Here is a 21,093-nt window from a genome sequence, read left to right on the forward strand (position 1 = left end):
CTTCCCACTGTTGCCAAGTGTTTTGTTAAAGGGAATCATGTGATTGTTGGTAATTTCTCTGTATAACTGCAGGGTCTTTAACTTACGATATAAATCAGGTGACTGATGTTGTTGTTTACTGGCTTTATATAAGTAAAATCTAATTATATTTAAGTAATTGTGTTTTCTGGTGCCACACTCTCATGATTAGTAGTGGCTTTTGCCCAGTCTGTGTACATGCACCTGCAGGAACTCTCTGTTTGTCCTGATTCCCCTTTTAAGGTTAATGCAAAACTGCATGAGCCAGTGAAGGTGGCCTGAAAGGAAAAAGACAGGCGTGCAGGTCTAGTCTGTACCTTTTTGCTTATTTTACATAAAATAATGTCAGAAGCTCACACATGGAAATAAAAAGGTGGATGCAAGATCACCATTAATTTAGTGTTTATTTCAGTCGATCACAATTTAATGAAGATTTCAAATAAATAAATATCTCATGACACTTTCTCAGAATACTGGAAAAAGGAATATATGGATTATATCAGAATGCAATACTGAATGCAAACTCAAACTTGTAACCATCATGGTTGCTCAATTTAACCTTTAAGTCATGACAGTATTTCAAATAAATAAATATCTTTATTTATCATCAAGACACGCCTGCATATAGTAATAATAAAAGCATAAAACTCTTCTAGATGTTGAATAAAGTAACATATAAATACTTATAAATACACTTTCTGATATTTTTTTCCTCTTCTGCATCAGCACAGATTAATTCAGTTGTTCTGTGAAATAATTTCACTTCTAACAAACTGAAAAAAACTACATATACAGCCAAATAATTTAACAATACATTATTAACAATGTACCAGTGATTTTAACATTTATTTAAAAGGCCTTTTCTGGGTTTATTTTTGTTTGTTTTACTAATATCCCGGGGTTTGCAGAGGTGTTTACATCAGATGGCGTCCTACTCGTTCTTGCTTTCTGAAAAGGTCTTGCCAGCTGACATCTCAGAGGTCGCTGAGGAGGAAGGGAGAGCCATGGAAGATGATGAAGGAGAGGCGGTTGATGTTATGATGGAGAGAAGGGAGACTGGAGATGTAGTGGCCACAGACGGTGTAGTGGACTGGGCTTTAGCTTTCCTGAGGGAAAAACAAAAAAAGAAAAACATGAGACTTCAGGTTTGTAACTGAAGGACTGATTCCATTAGTGGCGAGAAGTCCAAGTGAGCATGTGAGTGAATGAATGGTGATGTTAAACTTACTCGAATGCAACAATCGTGGCAAGAACCCAAGGAGCTCTCCCATTGATGCAGAAAAGACCAGACTGTGTCTGAAAGCTGCAGAAATGACAAGCAAATTAAGTATTTGTACTTCAAAAACATAAAATTTTCATATACAACTAACTCATTATTAACAAGCGAGTATGTTGGTTTTTGCTTTAATTCTTTTAAAGTTTTGAACAACAAGCTTAATTTAAAACCACACATTTTAGAAAATTAAATGAAATACCATTAAATTTTGAACTAAGTCAAAGTATGTTAAACTGGAATAGCAAAGGTCTATTAAATGTTAACTGTCTTTTTGTACTGTAGTCATTGCTTTAAGGAGTCAAAATATTACTTACATGACTGCGTTGACACAAGGAGCGTTTGCTTTCTGGACCAAGTATCCCAAGATCGGCTCTGCGATCTTCTTATTGGCTACAGATGTGCAGCAGGAGGCCAGCTTTACTGTTGAAGCAGGAATTTCATTTTACTTAAATGCATTTTTATATAAAATAAAATTCAAGGAACTTTATCAGAGTTTATCTGAAATTTAAACTTACCACCTGACCCGGACACAGCCACAGCCAGCAGGACAACGGCGACCAGCGCAAACAGACTTCCAGACTTCACCATTTTGAAAAGCTTAATAAATATGAAGTTAAATAGTCAGTAAATGATTATCTGTTGGTTCTTCTTCTCCCTTTGTCTCCGGAGGGATCGATGTACTGACAAACGTCTTAAGAAGTTGGATACTTAAAGGCACCGAAAGCAGAAGTGATCCTTCCGGGTTAGTCATCATCCTTCTTTTTTTCTGATTTTCTTCTCTTTTCTTTTCATTCACGTGAATGAGTTTAATGCTGATTTAAGAGGAATTCTGACGAACTTACATCCGAAAGCACTTTCATCACACTTTCAGACGGAAATTTGGTCAATGGGGTTTTCTAAGTATCAGACTGTGGCTGTTAGGAGTCCTGCAGGAGCTACAATTTAAATGAACAGACATCCAGAAAACATGAGATACAGACAGCAGAAGACATTTCATTTTAATTAAAGGAACAGTCCGTATGCTTTGCTTCTTCATCCACTTTAGACTTGCTCTCACTTGTTTCTTACTAATCCTGTGCACTCCACTCTCTTTACTCCAGCTGTCCTCCACTTTCTCATTTTCTTCATTGATCAGTTCCTCAAACTTCCACTTTCCAATTCCACTCCTTCCTTTCCACTGCTCTCTTTTCTGTACACCTAGCCTTCCAATAGTCCATCTTACTATCTATCCCATCTTTTTCTTTGGCAGCCTCTTTCTTTGAATCCTGTTCTGTACTTCCTCATTCTACCACCACCTTTTCCTATTTACTTTCCTCTGTCAGCAGGACATTCTTTAAAAAAATAAAAATAAGGATCTAAATATCCAAATGGCCATTAAGATATCATTGGCTGCTGCAAAGATATAATGAAGTAAATACTACTAGATTCACAGAGAATTAGTTTCACTGAACAGTATGTAGTTCTTCATCAAAGAGATTGGTCGTTCTTACCAGCTGTGTTAGGATATCAGCATGTTACACAACAAAACGTGAAATGATATTTAACTCATAATAAATCCAAAGAAAACGAATAAAGCAGTAAAACAACTGAAGAATCCAATAAAGCTGGTACAATGGGCAACTAAGAGGTGACAGGACTATAAACACACATCCTCACACACACACAAATATTCATTAGGTACAGATGGGAAAGAACCACAGATATTGGGAAAGTAAGCAGCAGAACAGATCTTCACAAAGAGAACCAAGAAAAAAAAAGACAAAAATAACTTTTAAGATGAAAAAGGAAGTAACTTAAAGATAAATATGAAAAAGACAACAAACCCACACCAAGGTGGGCAAAGACAGGGGAACACAAATAAATTGTTATTTAAACTCGATAATTTCCTACAAATTTGTATTTTATCAACAATATCCTCAGATTTACCCTAAAATAATAAGCATGTAAATCAAGCAGGATCTTCTGGGATTGTCAGTTTCTTGAATAGCCAAAAAGCGAGTCGTGTGTTAAAATGCTGATTTCTGCTGTAGCAGATTCAGGCTTTAAACAGGTTTACAAAATATAAACACATCTGATTAATGGAATGGTTTGTGGCTTTACAACTAATTTCTTCCTTCAGACCAGCTGTAAACCAGACTCTCGTTTTTTCGTCGGTAGCTGTCTGTTACACTTCCCTTCCACTGATCTGAGTAACTAGGCTGGGCGTGTTGACTTTGCTTATACACATTTTTATTTAGTGCTAATTAGCATGTGTTTGCAGCTGTTTAATGCATCTGTATGTGTCATAGGTTCAGGGGGACTGCTGAGATCCAGGTGTTATTAATTACACCACCATACAATTAGACAGGATACTACCCGAAAACAAAAGACGTGAAGGAGGACTGATGACAGACAACACTGTTACCTCACTACACTCTGAGCTGAGCCATCTTTACAGAGGACGATAGGGGAATAAAAAGTGAATGCATGTGTGCTGAGATAAAAAAAATGTGATTATTTGTCTCCCGTTGTGTTCAAATTACCCAGAATAGTTTCAGACAGTTCTGATACTCTCACAGTGTTTGAAATATGTGAAAACAGCTACAGTCATATGAAGCTGCAGCTGCACAACTGCATGAGCCACTGAATGTGGTCTGAACAGATAAAGAACGGTTCTGCTAAAAAGGAAATAAAGAGATGGATGCAGGATCATCATTAATTCAGTGTTTATTTCTGTCCGTCGCAATCTTCACAACAAAATTATTCCATTAAATAAATATCTCATGACACTTTCTCTGAAATATTACACAAATTAATTTCACCAAAATGCATTTGTTTGGTCTACGTATAGATCATAAAAATGGATGAATACTTAATGCAACATCAAAATTCTAACCATAGTGGTTGCACAACTCAGTTTTAAGTTACAATATTTCAAGTAAATAAATATCTCTATTTTTCAACAAGACATGCCGGCATGTGGCAATAAAAATGTAAAACCTTTCCACACAGTAACATGTAAACACTGACGAATTCACTTTCCTATAAAATGTTTCTCCTGTACTGTAGAAGCACAGATAAATTAAATTAGACTAAAAAAATTACTTTTAATGAATGGATTAAAATACATATTCAGCCAAATAATTTAACAATAAATTATCAGTAATTATTACTAATTTTTGACTTTGTTCTTTCTTCATCAGATGGCGTCCTAATCATTCCTGCTTTCTGAAAAGGTCTCACCGGCTGACATCTCAGAGGTTGCTGAGGAGGAAGGTAAAGCCGTGGAAGATGATGAAGGAGAGGCGGTTGATGTTATGATGGAGAGAAGGGAGACTGGAGATGTAGTGGCCACAGACGGTGTAGTGGACTGGGCTTTAGCTTTCCTGAGGGAAAAACAAAAAAAGAAAAACATGAGACTTCAGGTTTGTAACTGAAGGACTGATTCCATTAGTGGCGAGAAGTCCAAGTGAGCATGTGAGTGAATGAATGGTGATGTTAAACTTACTCGAATGCAACAATCGTGGCAAGAACCCAAGGAGCTCTCCCATTGATGCAGAAAAGACCAGACTGTGTCTGAAAGCTGCAGAAATGACAAGCAAATTAAGTATTTATACTTCAACAAATACATTATCTTTAAGTTTGTTTAATAGTATTGAATTTGATTGATTAAAAGCAATTAAGAAAATTATTGGAAAAACTACTAAAATGGGTCTTCAGACTATATAAAGTGCATCAAGCTGAAAAGGTTGCTATTTATTTATCTTTAACAATCTTTAAGGAGTCTAATTGTTGCTTTAAGGTGTTTAAAGTGCTGCTTACATGACTGCGTTGACACACGGACGCCTTGCTCTCTGGACCAAATATCCCAAGATCGGCTCTGTAATCTCCTTATTGGTGACAGTTTTGCAGCAAGTGGCCAGTTTTTCTGTTGAAGCAAGGATTAAGTTTTAATTGAAATGTATTTTTATACATAACAAAGCCTGAAAGATTATAAACAGAGTTTTTCTAAAGGTTAGCTTACCATCTGATCCAGACACAGCCACAGCCAGCAGGACAACGGCGACCAGCGCAAACAGACTTCCAGACTTCACCATTTTTAAAAAGCTTGATAAATACGAGATTAAACAGTAAATGATTATCTGTTGGTCTTTCTTCTCCCTTCGTCTCCGGAGAGCTGGATGTACTGACAAATGTCTTGAGATGTTGGATACTTAAAGGCGCTAAAAGCAGAAGTGATCCCTCTGGGTTTTTTTCTTCCTTCTCTTTTCCTATCCATGCTCCTTTTTTCATGAATGAATAAGTTTAATGCTGATTTCAGGGGAATTCCAAGACACTTACATCCGAAACCACTTTCATTGCACAATGTCAATCCTAAATTTGGTCATGGCTTTTCCCCAACGATCATATTGTGGGTGTCGGGAGTCCTCAAATCATGCTTATAGCAAGTTTTTTTTTTTTGATGACTTGATTTATTCGAAGAACTAATAAAGAGGAAAGACTGAATCTGTTGTCTAACGTAATTCAAACAAATCATTCTTTAAGTGCAAAAATTCTCAGTTATATAAATTCATGATTAAAAGCTTTTTTTTAAAAAACATTAAGTGATTCTTATTTTTTGAAAGTCACCTCTGTGGCATTCATGATACAAAACCTTTGGTCATCATTGTAGGCAGGGCACATTAAAGTGTGCAGTCACAAGTGTGCTCGGGTACTTTGACGCATGGGCATGTCACAACATCGACCTCTGACCTCCCACCCATGTGCAAGAAACTGTGCAACGCCACGTCTGGGGGAAACAGAAGAACGTCTTCCTAGGTTTGAAAAGTTTGCAAATAACAGGAAGTGAAATTGAAGAATGTCCAACTCATCCAGTTAAATGGAAAGACACGTTTTTCTAGATCTATGTAAAATACTGAGCACTGAAAGTAAAGTGAGGATGTTTTTAAAACTAATGAGATTAATACATTTTTAGAAAATAGCAAACTACATGTAAAGTACAATAAATATCAAGAACTCACATCAGTATTTGGTGTAATACCACTAAGGGTCATTTTTTTCCAACAGTTTTTTTTATAAAAAGGCAAATGAACATTCACTAGCTGGGCCCACGTCCTCAGTTTAGGTTTTCACGGCGTTTTGGTAGGTAAGAGTGAATGCTTTGACATGCTGCAGTTTGGGGAAGGCCTCAAAGGGGACTGGCGACAGCTCCTGGGCTGCCCGATCCCCATGTAAAACAAGTAGGGAGGGAGGGTGGGGCACGTAAACAAGAATGAACAGGTTGCAGAACTGGGGGAACCTATATAGATGACAACAGGAAAGAGCATGTTTGGAGGCGTGGTCATGCTCCTGAAATTCCGATACATAATCTCCAAAACATCCAGAAAAGATGAGACACAAGAAGCAACAGACAAGCCATTTATCTTAATCACACCAAAGGAAGTCCAACTTCAGACAAAAGTAGGAAAAAGAGAAGACAAGAGACAAAAATAACCACTAATCCATCCGGATTCATGATGGACAGGGACAGGACGTTAGCCTGAAGCTGGGCTAACGCAGATAGACATGCAACTCACATTTGCACCCTGTGGTTACACCAAACTCTAATTTGCCATAAATGTGTATTTCATCAACCACAACAACCTAAATAAGCAGGTTTACCAAACAGCAGCTTCTGGGACTGTCAGTTTCTTGAAAAGCCAAAAAGTGAATCTGTGCTCAGACGTACTTCTGCTGTAGTAAAGTCAAGCTTTAAGCATGTTTACCAAAGATAAACACATTTCATCAGTGAAATACTTTTGGCCTTTATAGCTAATTTCCTCCTTCAGAACAACTGTAAACCAGAGTTTTTTCTTTCTTTTTATCTGTAGCTGTCTGCTGCACTTCACTTCCGCTAATCTGAGGAACTCAACTGGACGCGCTGACTCTGTGTCGTTAGTGCAGCACACATTCATATTGCATCCAGAAGTATTCACAGCGTTTCTCTTGCTTCAGAGTTTGTCATGTTACAGCCTGATTGCAACATGGATTAAATTCATTTTTTACCGTAAAAATTCGACACAATACAGCGTATTACTTACATGACTGCATTGACACATGGATACGTTGCCCTTGGCTACTTAACGGTGACGTTTGTACTGCAAGTAGTCAGCTTTCCTGTTTAAGCTTAAATTATATTTTAATTAAATGCATTTTTTAAATAAAACACAACTATCTGAACCATCAAACAGAGTTTATATGAAATTAAAATTTACCGTCTGACCCATACACATTCACAGCTACCAGGACAACAGCGACAAGCGCAAACAGATTTCCAGACTTTACCGTATTCTTAAAGCTTGACAAATATGAGATTAAATTGTCACTGTTGGTCTTCCTTTTCCAGTTGTTTCTGGAGAGCTCAGTGAACTGACAACATTTCAATAAGGGGAGATCATTAGAAGGAATTGAACATGATTTATTACATTTGAAAAAACTGAATTCAGTTTGAAATATTTGGCGGTTAGACTTCAATGATCCATCGCAGCAGAATGGATTCCCAGCTGTGATAGGGATTGGGGCGGATGCCCCTGAATCTAAACACTGATGGTGGAGATGAAGATGGAGGCTTGAATGATGAGTGATGAGGGAGAGACGGTGATCAGGAGGAGGTGGGTTGCATGAAAGTATCTGCAAGGGAGAATGACAGATGCTCAGCAAAGTACGCAGAGTGGAGGCCTTAAGAAGGCTGAGAGAAAGCTGATTGGACTAGAACAATGATTTGAGTGATGTAAAGTTGAGATTAGCTACCAACACCTCAGAAGCAGACAGCTGGCTGTAGCTCAGGAGGTAGAGCAGGTCATCCCTGTCTGCTCCAGTCTGCATGCCAAATGTCCATGGGCAAGATCCTAACCACAAGTTGCATCCATCGGAGTTATAATGTGAGTGAATGTTAGTTAGAAAACACTTAAAAGCATAGAAATAGTACTTGTGTGAATGTGGCATGTTGTATAAAGTGCTTTGAGTGCTCCGGGAGAGTAGAAATGCGCTATATAAGAATCAGTCCATTTAACATTTGTGTGGTTACAGATCTTCCTCTTACGTTCTCTTTCTCTTATGTTGAATATTAAAGTATATTAAAGGCCTGAAAGGAGAAGCGATCACTCTCTTCCTTCTTCCTGCTTTTTCCTTATTCTTTCTCTTATTTTTAAATTCTGATCTCAGGGGAATTTAGAGACGGTTAAATTAGAAAAACTTTCATTGCACAGTTTCAGTCCTCGATGTGGTCATGGGTTTTCCAGACTCCTCAAATATATTCTTATGGCAAGATTCATTTTACTGACTGAGGATTTATTGAGGATTTGATAAAGAACAAAGACTCTGGATCAATAATTAAATTTCATCTAAACTGGACTGTAAAAGTAAAAAGGAATCTCTGTTTAAAAAAAAAACAACAACTTATGGATCAAAACTTTTAAAAATTTTTTTAGCTAATCTCATTTTGTGAAATTACCTCTGAGGCATTCGTGACACATAATCTTTGGCAATCATTCTGGGCAGGGCATGCTAAAGTATGCAGTCACAAGTGTGCTGTGGTCTCATGATGCACCGTCACAATGTCAAAAGAGCCTTCAGTTACAGCATAAACATGATCTGCAGTCTCTGTAGATCTATATCTTGTACATATCTTTCTTGTGTAAATGTAAATTTGTCTGTTATTGTGCAAATACTTACGTTATTGTGTACTTCACACACATGGAGAAATGGCAAACTGCCTTTCATTGTTCTTGTAACATGACAATAAAAAGCTATTCTATTCTTAACTACTGACCACTGAAAATAAATTAAGGGCACTTTTCAGTACAATGACATTGATAAATTTGTAGAAAACAACCCCCGTCATTCTACAAAGATATGATTGGACTGCAAATGCAGACACACACATCATATATTTGGCACAGATGGGAAGGAAACAGGTGGGAACAAACAAGACACTGAGACAGCAAAACCACAATAAAACCTCAGGATTCCCCAGGATCCAGCTTAAATACACGAGTCAAGGCTTAGTTACTCATTTGTTAAAATGCTTATTTCTGTTGTTGTATTGGTTTTTATTTTATATACAGTGAAATTACAGGGGCGATCGTGGCTCAAGAGTTGGGAGTTAGCCCCGGCTTGGACAGTCTCGGTCGTTGTGTCCTTGGGCAAGACACTTCACCCGTTGCTTACTGGTGGTGGTCAGAGGGCCCGGTGGCGCCAGTGTCCGGCAGCCTCGCCTCTGTCAGTGCGCCCCAGGGTTGCTGTGGCTACAATGTAGCTGCCATCACCAGTTTGTGAATGGGTGGATGACTGGATGTGTAAAGCGCTTTGGGGTCCTTAGGGACTAGTAAAGCGCTAAACAAATACAGACCATTTACCAAAATACTATGGCCATGTTACATACACTAAAAATAATATAGTAACTGTCTGACTTATATACTCAAGCTTTAGTGTCTTGTAATTTATTTACATTTCATATGATACTTTACAATGATGATAAAGGGCTATTTTATTCTATCTATTCTCTATTTCACACTATATATTTTGCATATGTACCAATTCTATTTTTGACCTCAGAATTTGTATTAATGGTTGAGCCTCACAGCTTATGCATCATGATTTGTATTGATGGCTGGCTGTGATAAGTTTACACCTCTTACACATCTCAAGATCTCAAGATAGACAGCTGATTTCGACTATACATACTGGCCCAGATGTAAAAAGGTTCGCAATAATAACTGCCCCTAACTATACACTTGTCATAGCAAGCCGTTGTTTCTGACCATATACAGTGGCTTGCAAAAGTATTTGCCCCCTTGAACTTTCCCACATTTTGTCACATTACAGCCGCAAACATGAATCAATTTTATTGGAATTCCACAAAGACCAACACAAAGTGGTGTACACGTGAGAAGTGGAACGAAAATCATACATGATTCCAAACATTTTTTAGAAATGAATAACTGCAAAGTGGGGTGTGTGTAATTATTCGGCCCCCTTTGGTCTGAGTGCAGTCAGTTGCCCATAGACTGCCTGATGAGTGCTAATGACTCAACAGAGTGCACCTGTGTGTAATCTAATATCAGTACAAATACAGCTGCTCTGTGACGGCCTCAGAGGTTGTCTAAGAGAATATTGGGAACAACAACACCATGAAGTCCAAAGAACACACCAGACAGGTCAGGGATAAAGTTACTGAGAAATTTAAAGCGGGCTTAGACTACAAAAAGATTTACCAAGCCTTGAACATCCCACGGAGCACTGCTCAAGCCATCATTCAGAAATGGAAGGAGTATGGCACAACTGTAAACCTACCAAGACAAGGCCGTCCACCTAAACTCACAGGCCGAACAAGGAGAGCGCTGATCAGAAACGCAGCCAAGAGGCCCATGGTGACTCTGGACGTGCTGCAGAGATCTACAGCTCAGGTGGGGGAATCTGTCCATAGGACAACTATTAGTCGTGCACTGCACAAAGTTGGCCTTTATGGAAGAGTGGTAAGAAGAAAGCCATTGTTAACAGAAAACCATAAGAAGTCCTGTTTGCAGTTTGCCACGAGCCATGTGGGGGACACAGCAAACATGTGGAAGAAGGTGCTCTGGTCAGATGAGACCAAAATGGAACTTTTTGGCCAAAATGCAAAACGCTATGTGTGGCAGAAAACTAACACTGCACATCACTCTGAACACACCATCCCCACTGTCAAATATGGTGGTGGCAGCATCATGCTCTGGGGGTGCTTCTCTTCAGCAGGGACAGGGAAGCTGGTCAGAGTTGATGGGAAGATGGATGGAGCCAAATACAGGACAATCTTGGAAGAAAACCTCTTGGAGTCTGCAAAAGACTTGAGACTGGGGCGGAGGTTCACCTTCCAGCAGGACAATGACCCTGAACATAAAGCCAGGGCAACAATGGAATGGTTTAAAACCAAACATATCCATGTGTTAGAATGGCCCAGTCAAAGTCCAGATCTAAATCCAATCGAGAATCTGTGGCAAGATCTGAAAACTGCTGTTCACAAACGCTGTCCATCTAATCTGCCTGAGCTGGAGCTGCTTTGCAAAGAAGAGTGGGCAAAGATTTCAGACTCTAGATGTGCAAAGCTGGTAGAGACAGACCCTAAAAGACTGGCAGCTGTAACTGCAGCAAAAGGTGGTTCTACAAAGTATTGACTCAGGGGACTGAATAGTTACACACACCCCACTTTGCAGTTATTTATTTGTGAAAAATGTTTGGAATCATGTATGATTTTCGTTCCACTCACGTGTACACCACTTTGTGTTGGTCTTTCACGTGGAATTCCAATAAAATTGACTCATGTTTGTGGCTGTAATGCGACAAAATGTGGGAAAGTTCAACTGGGCCGAATACTTTTGCAAGCCACTGTATATTGACCTTGTCCATAAACACATCAAAATGACTCTGCTTTGTAGCTGATGATGATGATGGTTCATGGAAAGACACTTCTGCTAATCTGAGTAACTGATCTGAAAATATTGTCTGTGTTTGCGCTGTTGGTGCTAAAAACATTTATCGGTCTGTAATGTATGATTGTTATATTTTATTAGCTTTTAAGTGCTGATTGGCTTGTGTCTGTATCTATGTAATGCATGGAAACAGTGTTTGTAGGCCTGCACCACAGGTTCCATTAAAATGCATTTAGACATGCAAACTGTTAATTCACTAAACTGAGATTTTTACTGGACCTGAGCAATCTCAGCAAAGGCCATTTTTGAGTGAATTGTGTCTACGTGAAATTTAAAAATTTAAAAATAACAGAGTGGCTGGGGAATGTCATTATAGTCAACACTGACCAGCTACCTTTAAAGTAAAAACATTTACACCAGCCCGGTACAGAAAGGGTGAAAGGTGGGGCATAAAAAATCTCCAGAATGTAGAAAATGAATTTTAAAATCTGCCTGATTTAACATGACTCTCCAGTGTGGAACACTGTAATCCAAACTTACTTCATTTAATTAAGTTTGTCCAAATATGGCCAGTTCTTGCTCCAAAAAACACCATTGCTATAGTCAACCCTGGAACAGAGCGGGCTGTTATCAGGAGAGCTCATAGTGAGGAAGTGGGCCTCCTGCATACTGCACGATGCTGCCAAACAGAGGTTTTCTGTCACACATGGACTATCTCTTATTGTGTGCTAGTTACCTGGACTTGTTTCAGACACTGTCCACTCCTGATTCTCCCACACTGTTTCAAGTAATTGTGGGATAAAACTACAGCTGCACAACTGCATGAGCCACTAAAGGTGGTCTAAACACACAAAGAAAGGTGCTGCCAGTGTGAGGCAGACGTGTGTTTTGCACATACACACAGTTAGATTGAAATGAAAAAGGATGCAATCTCACCATAAATGTAATATTTATTTTTCCCGTCACAATCCTCACAATAAAAGCTTTTAATAAATAAATATCTCATGACACTTTCTCAGAATAATTAAACAAATGAATTTCTGGATTTGGTCAAAATGCATTTGTTTGATCTCCAAATAGATCATAAAAAACTAACGAATACTAAATGCAATTCACAACTTCACTTTTAAGTTATGACAATATTTAAAGTAAATAAATATCTCTATTTTTCATAAATACATGCCTGCATGTAATAAAAATGTAAAACTCCAAATATTGTGCACATTAACACATCAATGCTGATAAATACATTTTACAATGAATATTTGCCTTCACTGTGTCAGCACAGATCAATTAGACTTAACAAATAAATATCTTTGCTTTAAATTAATTGAAAGACACTTAATATTCATCCTAATAATTTAACATCAGTTAGTTCCCCCAACATCTTGGGGGAGGTTACAGCTTTCTTCATCAGATGGCGTCCTACTCATTCCTGCTTACTGAAAAGGTCGCACCAGTCGACATCTCAGAGGTCGCTGATGAGGAAGGCAGAGCGGTGGAAGATGAAGAAGGAGAGGCGGTGGATGTTATGATGGAGAGAAGGGAGACTGGAGATTTAGGTACCACAGATGGTGTAGTGGACCTGGTTTTAGCTTTCCTGATGAAAAAAAGAACAAAAAAGGAAAAATATATGAGACAACAGGTTTGTAACTGAAGAACTGATTACAAGAATGAGTCCAAATGAGCATGTCAGTAAATAAATGATGATATAAAACTCACTTGAATGCAACAATCTTGGCACGAACCCAGGAAGCTTTCAAATAAGCGCAGAAAAGACCGGACTGTGTCTGAAAGCTGCAGGAATTAAAAATAAGGTTAAAATTAAAAAACGTCTTGCCATTAAATCCATTTCATCTAATATCAACAGGTCATGAAGTTAATTTTCAATATAATAGAGTCACTTTCATTTACATTTGTACACAGCTTATGAAATTAAAATGTTATGCAAATAAAGTCAGTATTAGATGGTTAGAAGCATATTCAGAAAGTTTTTAATTACTGAAAATTAACAGTGATTTGTCCATTTTTGTGGAGTCTATTCGTTGCTTTAAATTGTCAGAATATGACTTACATGACTGCCTGGACACATGGAGGGTTTGCTGTCTGGACCAGGTATCCTGTGATCGGTTCCTTAATCTCCGTTGTGGTGACTTTTGTGCAGCAGGTAGCTAGTTTCTCAGCTAAAGACAAACACAGAGCGGCGTGAGATTTAAATGAAGCTGTCTGAAACTGAAGAAAAGCAATGTGGAAAACTTCCACAGAGTTTGAACTTACCTGATGAGCCACACTCGACCACAGCCAACAGGACAACGGCGACCAGCGCAAACAGACTTCCAGAGTTTGCCATTTTATAAAAAATCTGATATAGTATCTGTTATTATCTGTTGTTCTCTTCTCTTCTCCAGAGTGCTCGATGAACTGACTGATGTGTGGGGATACCGGCTATTTATGCAGTGAGGTCTAGAAAAGCAGAAGTCACTCAGTCAACTTCCTGTTTTATTTTTCCCTCCTCTCTCTCCATGCTAATGAATTTAGGGAAATTCCACCAGCCTGCCTTAAGGAGTCACTTTTATCAACCAATTTCCTGCTGATAATTTGGTAATGGTTCCTCTTGTGAGACTGTGGGAGTGCTAGGATTCCTGCAGTCAGAGGTCATTCTCCTAGCTTGGTTTATTATATCAGCAACTTCGTTAAGGAATTAATAAAGAACAAAGGTTAAAAGTGAGTTATTTTACTTAATGCAAGCTGATCACAGCCTAAATGCAATGACTAAAAGTAAATTGTTTAGTCATTTTTTAGTCATTACTAATTTTTCAATTTTTCTCCTTTAAAGTAAATTCTGAATGTTTTCTAAAGTCAGTTTAGTTACAAAAGATTTCTTTAGCAATCACTTCTGGGCAGGACATATGAAAACACAGAGTCATAATGACCGTCCCAGTGACACATGTCACATCATTAACGTCTGTGCTCCCCCTCCTATGTGCAGCGTTTGAGCTATATAAGGAAATAATGTACACATGATAAAAAAAATGTGTCTACAGAGAATAGTCTGTTTTTATTTGAAGGAGACATAGATAGAGACAAGATGAAGTCATAGAGTTCAAACAGGTCGGATAGAAAAGGGAACAAAGAACATGAGTGATGCTCAGAAGTGACATTTAATAAACGGATCTACTAGTTAAGCTGCTGATGAAAAGAAAGCAAGTTTTATTTACAGAGGTGTAAAAAAACCAAAGTTAAAAAATGAACACATACAAGTGTTATGGCGGACAGGCCCGAGCGAGAGGGTGGACCCAAACTGCAGACTCAGATGGAGGCAGTTAATGTGGCTTGGACGTGAAAACTTTACTTCACAAAACTCAATCCTTAGGTGAGCAGAGTCCCTGAAACAGAAGGAAAGAGGAGTCAGATGGCTCACTGGTGGGAGGTCCACTATATGAGTGAAAGTATCCTTTTGCTCTACTTGGAAAAAGAACGGCTTGGGTGGAGAAGCTGATGGCAAGGTCCAGGTGAGTGCTGGTTAGTCCCGAGAGTCGAGTGGATGGAGGCAGGCAAACGAAACAGTGAACCAGAATAGCAAGGATAGTGGCTGGGTTAGATTGTGAGTGCAGTGTCCAGGTGAGTGTTACCAATGGTTAGACGTGGAAGGATGATCCGAGGAAAGGAGTGTTAGCAGATAATCTGGAGATGATTCATTGATGATGCTGGACTTAAATACAATCATGTAATTAGCACCAGGTGCTTCGAGGGGCTGCCGAGGCTCCATCTGTAGGCGGAGAAACCCATCATTCACCGCGACCATAACAAATAAGAACCAAGTGAACAAAAAAGAACACAAAAACATCTGACTATGAATCTGTTTTTTAAATGAAGCCACAGACTCAATGATCTGATCTTCTCAATCTGTAAACCCCTTGTCGTGCATTAAGATCATCAGGTCACTTACTCCTGGCCCAACCTAAGTTTAGACTGAAGACCAGAGGCGATCGTGCCTTTGCTTGAGCTGCACCCAACCTTTGGAATAGCCTCCCTGCTTCTATTCGTGCTTTGGACTCTATCCAATCCTTTAAATCAAGATTGAAAGCATATCTGTTTGACTTGGCTTTCCTGTCCAGTTAATACCCTTTTAAACTTTTGTTATAATGAATTATTTTTCTACTAATTTTACTGTGGTTTTTGTCTTCTTAATGGATTTTTTATTCAAGATCTGACCTTCCCTCTTTATTGAGGTTGATGCCTATTTTATTTAACTCTGGTCTGTTAGTGCCTCTATTCTGTTTGTGCTCGTGCCTGATCTGTAGCCTGTCATTGACTTATGTTGATTCTCCATATTACTGTGAAGCAGTTTGGTGTGCCTTCGGGTTTTTAAATGTGCTATATAAATAAAACTGTGTTGTATTGTATAGTATTGTAATATTTACCATTTAATAAATATATTGACATGTACTGCATGTTGTTATCTATAAGTTAATGCCAATCTACGCGTGGCATTACATGTGGTACCTGGACGTGCCACATGTGGTCCAGGCTGATGCCCTTGTCCGTCTGTGCGTTGGTGGTTCTCTGTGTGCAGGACTAGGCGCTCAGTTACGTGCTGGCTCACTCCCGGCGGCTGCTTGGCGGGGACTGGCACTCATGGCTCAGTCAGGCCCCTTCTGAGAGGTGGAGAGGCCCTTGGGTCTCCAAGCCTAGGGCTCGGTCCGCTCTGGTGCAGCTGGCTGCCGGCAGAGCCTGTGGGCATGTCACTGTCCCCTGTAGCTTCTGCAACATGGCTGCTTGGACCCCTTGTCTGGGGATCTCCTCAGCTCTTTTCAGGAGGGTGGCATGACTGCCCCCCCGGTGATCCTCTGGTGGATGTCATGAGCCTGGATCTCCTGCATGCCTGCTTCATGTACTGGGGGACGGGTTATGGCTCCCCACACCCACTATCAGATTGTTACATGGAAAAACCTTTTGAATACAAGTGCTCTCACGCACACAGGTGTGCACACAGATGTTCACGGACACATACTATCTTCCTTGGCTGCTGCCTCAAAGCAAACCGTGCATTGGTGTTGTGTGCTGCTCAATAACCTCAGTATTTATGATTTACTGTTACTTATACTTATCTAGGTTGTTTCTGTGGTTTCCTTAATGTGTTTTCTTTATGCTTGTTTTCTTCTTTTTCTTCCCAGCAGGTGATCTAGCAGATTTTGTCTTGTCTCTGCGCGCCTCTTCCCCTCAGTTTTTTGTTTATCTCTCCTTTCCTTAAACTTCTGTTGTTTATGTCTCTCTCTTTCCTATCCGTCAGTCATGTCTGTTCTGTTTGTAATAAATTAAAAATAAATAAATAAATAAATAAATAAATAAATAAATAAATAAATAAATATCAAGTTGACCATTATGGCAAAGCCATAATGACCCACTTGAAAAAATAAATTTGTTGGGCACTTTTCTTGGCCTTCAGACAATAAATCTAATTGCTACAGTGCAGAACGTGACAGGAAAAAAAAAAGAAAAATAAATAAATATGTTAATAACGTCTGATACAGTATCTCGGCGGCAGCACGGTGGCACGGTGGTTAGCACTGTTGCCGCACAGCAAGAAGGTCCTGAGTTCAATTCCAACATCAGGCCGGGGTCTTTCTGTGTGGAGTTTGCATGTTCTCCCCGTGTTTGCGTGGGTTCCCTCTGAGTACTCCGGCTTCCTCCCACCGTCCAAAGACATGCACTTAGTGCACTGTAAAAACTGTGATTTGGGTTAATTAGTATCTAATAGGAAAGTAATAGTAACTATTAATCAGTAAAAACATGTATGTGTTGTTTTAATTAAATCTAAGCAAAATTAAACATTTTTGAGATGTTCAGTTATTTAAATTTACACAATTTTGTTTGGGGTAAATTAAGCAATAGTTTTTTGAGCAGATTTAACAAAAATGTATGAGTAGCGTGAAAAATGAAGAAATCTAATAGATTTAACTAATGAAAGCATTTTCATTTCAATCATTCTACACTTCCACCTGTAGTCTGTTGTGCCACGTGCAGGACACACACGCTTCAGCAGTGGATGATCTCCATTTTGTCCGAGGTAAGATTATCTGAATTTGTACGAATATACGACACGTTTTAAACAATAACGTATAGCAGTTTTGAGTAAAAGTTCTAAACAGTATGATACGTCAAAATTAGACTAATAATGACCACTGTAATGACAGTATTGTATTTTTACACAAAATGGCACGAAGTGGACTGCTAGCATAAGGTCACTTTCCAAGCCTTCGCAGCTGTGTTACTTAAGAGCTTTGACTAACCACGTTTTACCATATTAAAAAAATATATCAATTATGTATTTCGATGGGCTGTAACCTCCCTCATTTACTTTTAAAATTTTATGAAAAAGTTTTGCACTCAGCAGTGAGTGATGTAGTTAAAATCATTTGTGCGGGATTTTGTCAGTCACGGTTTTTCAAAGCTTTTGTCTCCACGCAGTGTTTTTCAGTTGTGGTAATTAAGCTAAAGTGGCTCAGTCCAGCAAAATAACTGGTTTTCATTTTCATGCTGTCGGAGCCCTGTGAATTTAGTGCAGGCACAGTTCACATAGAGGGATAATGCAAGTTTCCAGTTAAACTTGGTCGGTGTATCAGTGAGACCCATGCTCAGTCACGATGTAACGATCTTCAAGACAAAGCTACATTCAGGAAATAATATAGTAATACGTGTTTAATCTGACATAAGTCTTTCATAATTTCTATGTTTAACACCCAGTGGTGTTTGGATACAGAGATGACCTTGTGTAGATTAAAAGGACATCTTTTCAAATATGGGAAGATATATACAGTATATAAATACACAAATAGTGTTATTTCATGTCATGATCTGTCACCAAATCGGTACAGAAAATAGAGTCTATTCCCTTTTTAATCTAATAAAGAGTTTCATTGTTTTATATGTGAATCTCACCTTTAAAAATTTTAGTATTAATTCAAATTTGTCTTTAACAATTTGTGTGTGTAAAATTTTTACTTTGGAGAGTGCGATTGCTATTAATGTTGTGTTCTTTTCAGTTGTTGGAAGATCCCTCAACTTAAATTCAGCTGATCAGTATGTAGACTATGCATTTTGAATAGGTTTTGATGGATGATTGTATTGAATTAAACTACTAGTTTTGAAATTGAAGCAGCAGAAAATGACAAAGTTGACCCTACTTAATCTAACTTAACTCTGCCCATTTACATTTTATTCTAGGTTGAACGAGATAGAGCTCCATGTAATCACTGATGACCAAACGGAGAAGTTGGTTCTTTCATCAGGGATCCCACCAACAGTAGGAGGAGCTGCAAGGTGTTGTGAAGGATACCTTTGGGATTTCAAACAACTTAAGTCTTCAGTATTTTAAACCAAAATTTCAGGACTACTTCACTATTCGCAGAAGTGACCAGATAAAAGACAAAGACACTGTGAAGGTTGTTGGCATCACCCTGGTCATCCTGCCAGTTTTCGGCAGCCCCTCTGATCAACTGACTATGACTCATCATCCAATCCAGTTGTATCCAATGCAGACTCTGCTGCAACCACATCTTCTCAGGACACCATTATTCTCAAAAGGCAGAAGTTCACAGAACGTTGTGAGCCCTGGCCAAAGCTGTTCCCCATTCCACAGTCTGCACATGAAACTGAAATGTAACTGGAAAGAGCCACCGAGGAGTATAAAAAGAATGGAAATCTTCTGCCCACCTCCAAAGTAAAGACTGACATTCTCGAGAAGTTGGCTGAAACTGTATTTTCAATTATGGCCTATTCTTCCTATTATTTTGGGGCAAGCACTAGTGAAGAATTTCAGTGCATACAATCTAAATTAATCAGAAAAATATTATATTATAAATTTTGTATATGTTTTAAATTCCACAATAAAAACAATTACTGTTTGAATGTTGTCTTTGCGAAATTGATTCATTTTACTCAGAAAAGAAGTTAAATTAATTTGATTTTCTCTTACTATTCAGTCATTAATTATAAAGTTTAATTGGAAAATTAGTGAATCCAATTAGAGTTTTAATTAAAAACAAAAAGTTGTTAATTTTTTTGTAATGGATATTTTAGTCATTTTTACTAAACCTTTGCCAGATCGTTAGTAAATTCAAAGTAATTTTTCTCAGAGATTCATTTCAAATGAACTAATTTTTTGTTATAATTAGGCAATTTTAACCTTCAATTTGAGATTTTGTCCCTAAATTCAACACATATTTAAAAGACAATGTCAATAATATCTATTATTGTTTTTTGTTGAAATTTAATTAACATTTTATCTAAATTTTACATAAATCACTTGAAATTAAATTCTACTTAAGTAAATTAAGTGTCACTTTGTTGCCATAGGTTTTTTAAGTAACCTCTAGTCACAGTTTTTACAGTGTGGGGATAGGTTAATTGGATAATCCAAATTGTCACTAGGTGTAAATGTGCGAATGAAAGTGAGTGTGAATGGTTGTCTGTCCCTGTATGTTAGCCCTGCGACAGACTGGCGACCTGTCCAGGGTGTACCCCGCCTCTCGCCCTATGACAGCTGGGATAGGCTCCAGCGCCCCCCGCGACCCTGAAAAAAAGGATAAGCGGAAGCGAATGGATGGATGGATGGACAGTATCTCGGCTTCAAATAAACTGCAACATCTGCATGCGTGTCTGTTTTATGCTTTGGAGAGGCAAAGCATGAAAAGGACACGGTGTCACGACGTGTCTGTTACACACTTTTCTGTGCTGTCAGGATGGAGCAGCGACATTCAGTACGCTACATGTTACTGGTCACAATACAGAATTTACTGAAATTAAAACTGTATTTTTACACACAATCAGCCAAGAATTTGAGGTTAGATGGGAAATGAGTGGGAAATCACTGATACAGTATATACAGAGATTTTTGTCCATAGTTACATGAGGTAATCACACAGATACTGTTGTGTGGTCAGCAGCATTCACAAGTGGGTGCTCGGGCCTAATGCATGCAGAGACAATACCCCAGCCCCATTACACCAGCAGCAGCAGCAGCCTGAACCAATCTTCTGATTTTGGTGAGTCTGTGTGAAGGTTTCCTGATCTAAGCTGACAGGAGTGGCAAGTGGTGTGGTCTTCTGCTGCTGCAGCCCATCTGCTTCAAGAACTGATGTGTCATGAGATGCTCTTCTGCATACTTTTATTGAGTGGTTATGTGAGTAACTGTTGCTGCCAGTTTCTGAAATACTCAGAAACGCCTAGAACCATGCAATGTTCAAAGTCACTTTAATCACCTTTTGCCTGAAGCTCAGTTTGAACTTCAGGGGGTCGTCTTTACTATGTTTAAGTGCATTGAGTTGTTAGTGGGCAGCTGAACAAGAGCACCTAATAAAGTTTCATGGTTAA

At 38.6% G+C, this 21,093-nt stretch overlaps 3 protein-coding genes across 3 annotated transcripts; all 3 read right to left on the reverse strand.

Annotated features, from left to right (window-relative positions):
* Positions 1 to 413: 413 nt before the first annotated feature.
* LOC146701580 (uncharacterized) lies at positions 414 to 1,963 on the reverse strand. The gene is made up of 4 exons (XM_085467879.1): positions 1,810 to 1,963; positions 1,609 to 1,714; positions 1,247 to 1,321; positions 414 to 1,124 (listed from the first exon to the last, which is right to left on the reverse strand). The coding sequence occupies exons 1-4, from the start codon at positions 1,880 to 1,882 to the stop codon at positions 950 to 952; spliced, it is 429 nt and encodes a 142-aa protein (XP_085324005.1). The 5' UTR covers positions 1,883 to 1,963; the 3' UTR covers positions 414 to 949.
* Positions 1,964 to 3,982: 2,019 nt separating this feature from the next.
* LOC146701581 (uncharacterized) lies at positions 3,983 to 5,449 on the reverse strand. Its single transcript, XM_085467878.1, has 4 exons — positions 5,298 to 5,449; positions 5,096 to 5,201; positions 4,782 to 4,856; positions 3,983 to 4,659 (listed from the first exon to the last, which is right to left on the reverse strand). Exons 1-4 carry the CDS (start codon positions 5,368 to 5,370, stop codon positions 4,485 to 4,487), a joined length of 429 nt encoding a protein of 142 aa, XP_085324004.1. The 5' UTR covers positions 5,371 to 5,449; the 3' UTR covers positions 3,983 to 4,484.
* Positions 5,450 to 12,650: 7,201 nt separating this feature from the next.
* Positions 12,651 to 14,157, reverse strand: LOC146701582 (uncharacterized). The gene is made up of 4 exons (XM_085469184.1): positions 13,996 to 14,157; positions 13,793 to 13,901; positions 13,441 to 13,515; positions 12,651 to 13,318 (listed from the first exon to the last, which is right to left on the reverse strand). Exons 1-4 carry the CDS (start codon positions 14,066 to 14,068, stop codon positions 13,144 to 13,146), a joined length of 432 nt encoding a protein of 143 aa, XP_085325310.1. The 5' UTR covers positions 14,069 to 14,157; the 3' UTR covers positions 12,651 to 13,143.
* Positions 14,158 to 21,093: the final 6,936 nt, after the last annotated feature.

The sequence above is a fragment of the Copadichromis virginalis genome, linkage group LG9 (assembly GCF_057382275.1).
Source record: "Copadichromis virginalis isolate Kocher_CV1m ecotype Utaka linkage group LG9, C_Virginalis_male_GT1.1, whole genome shotgun sequence".
NCBI lineage: Eukaryota > Metazoa > Chordata > Actinopteri > Cichliformes > Cichlidae > Copadichromis > Copadichromis virginalis.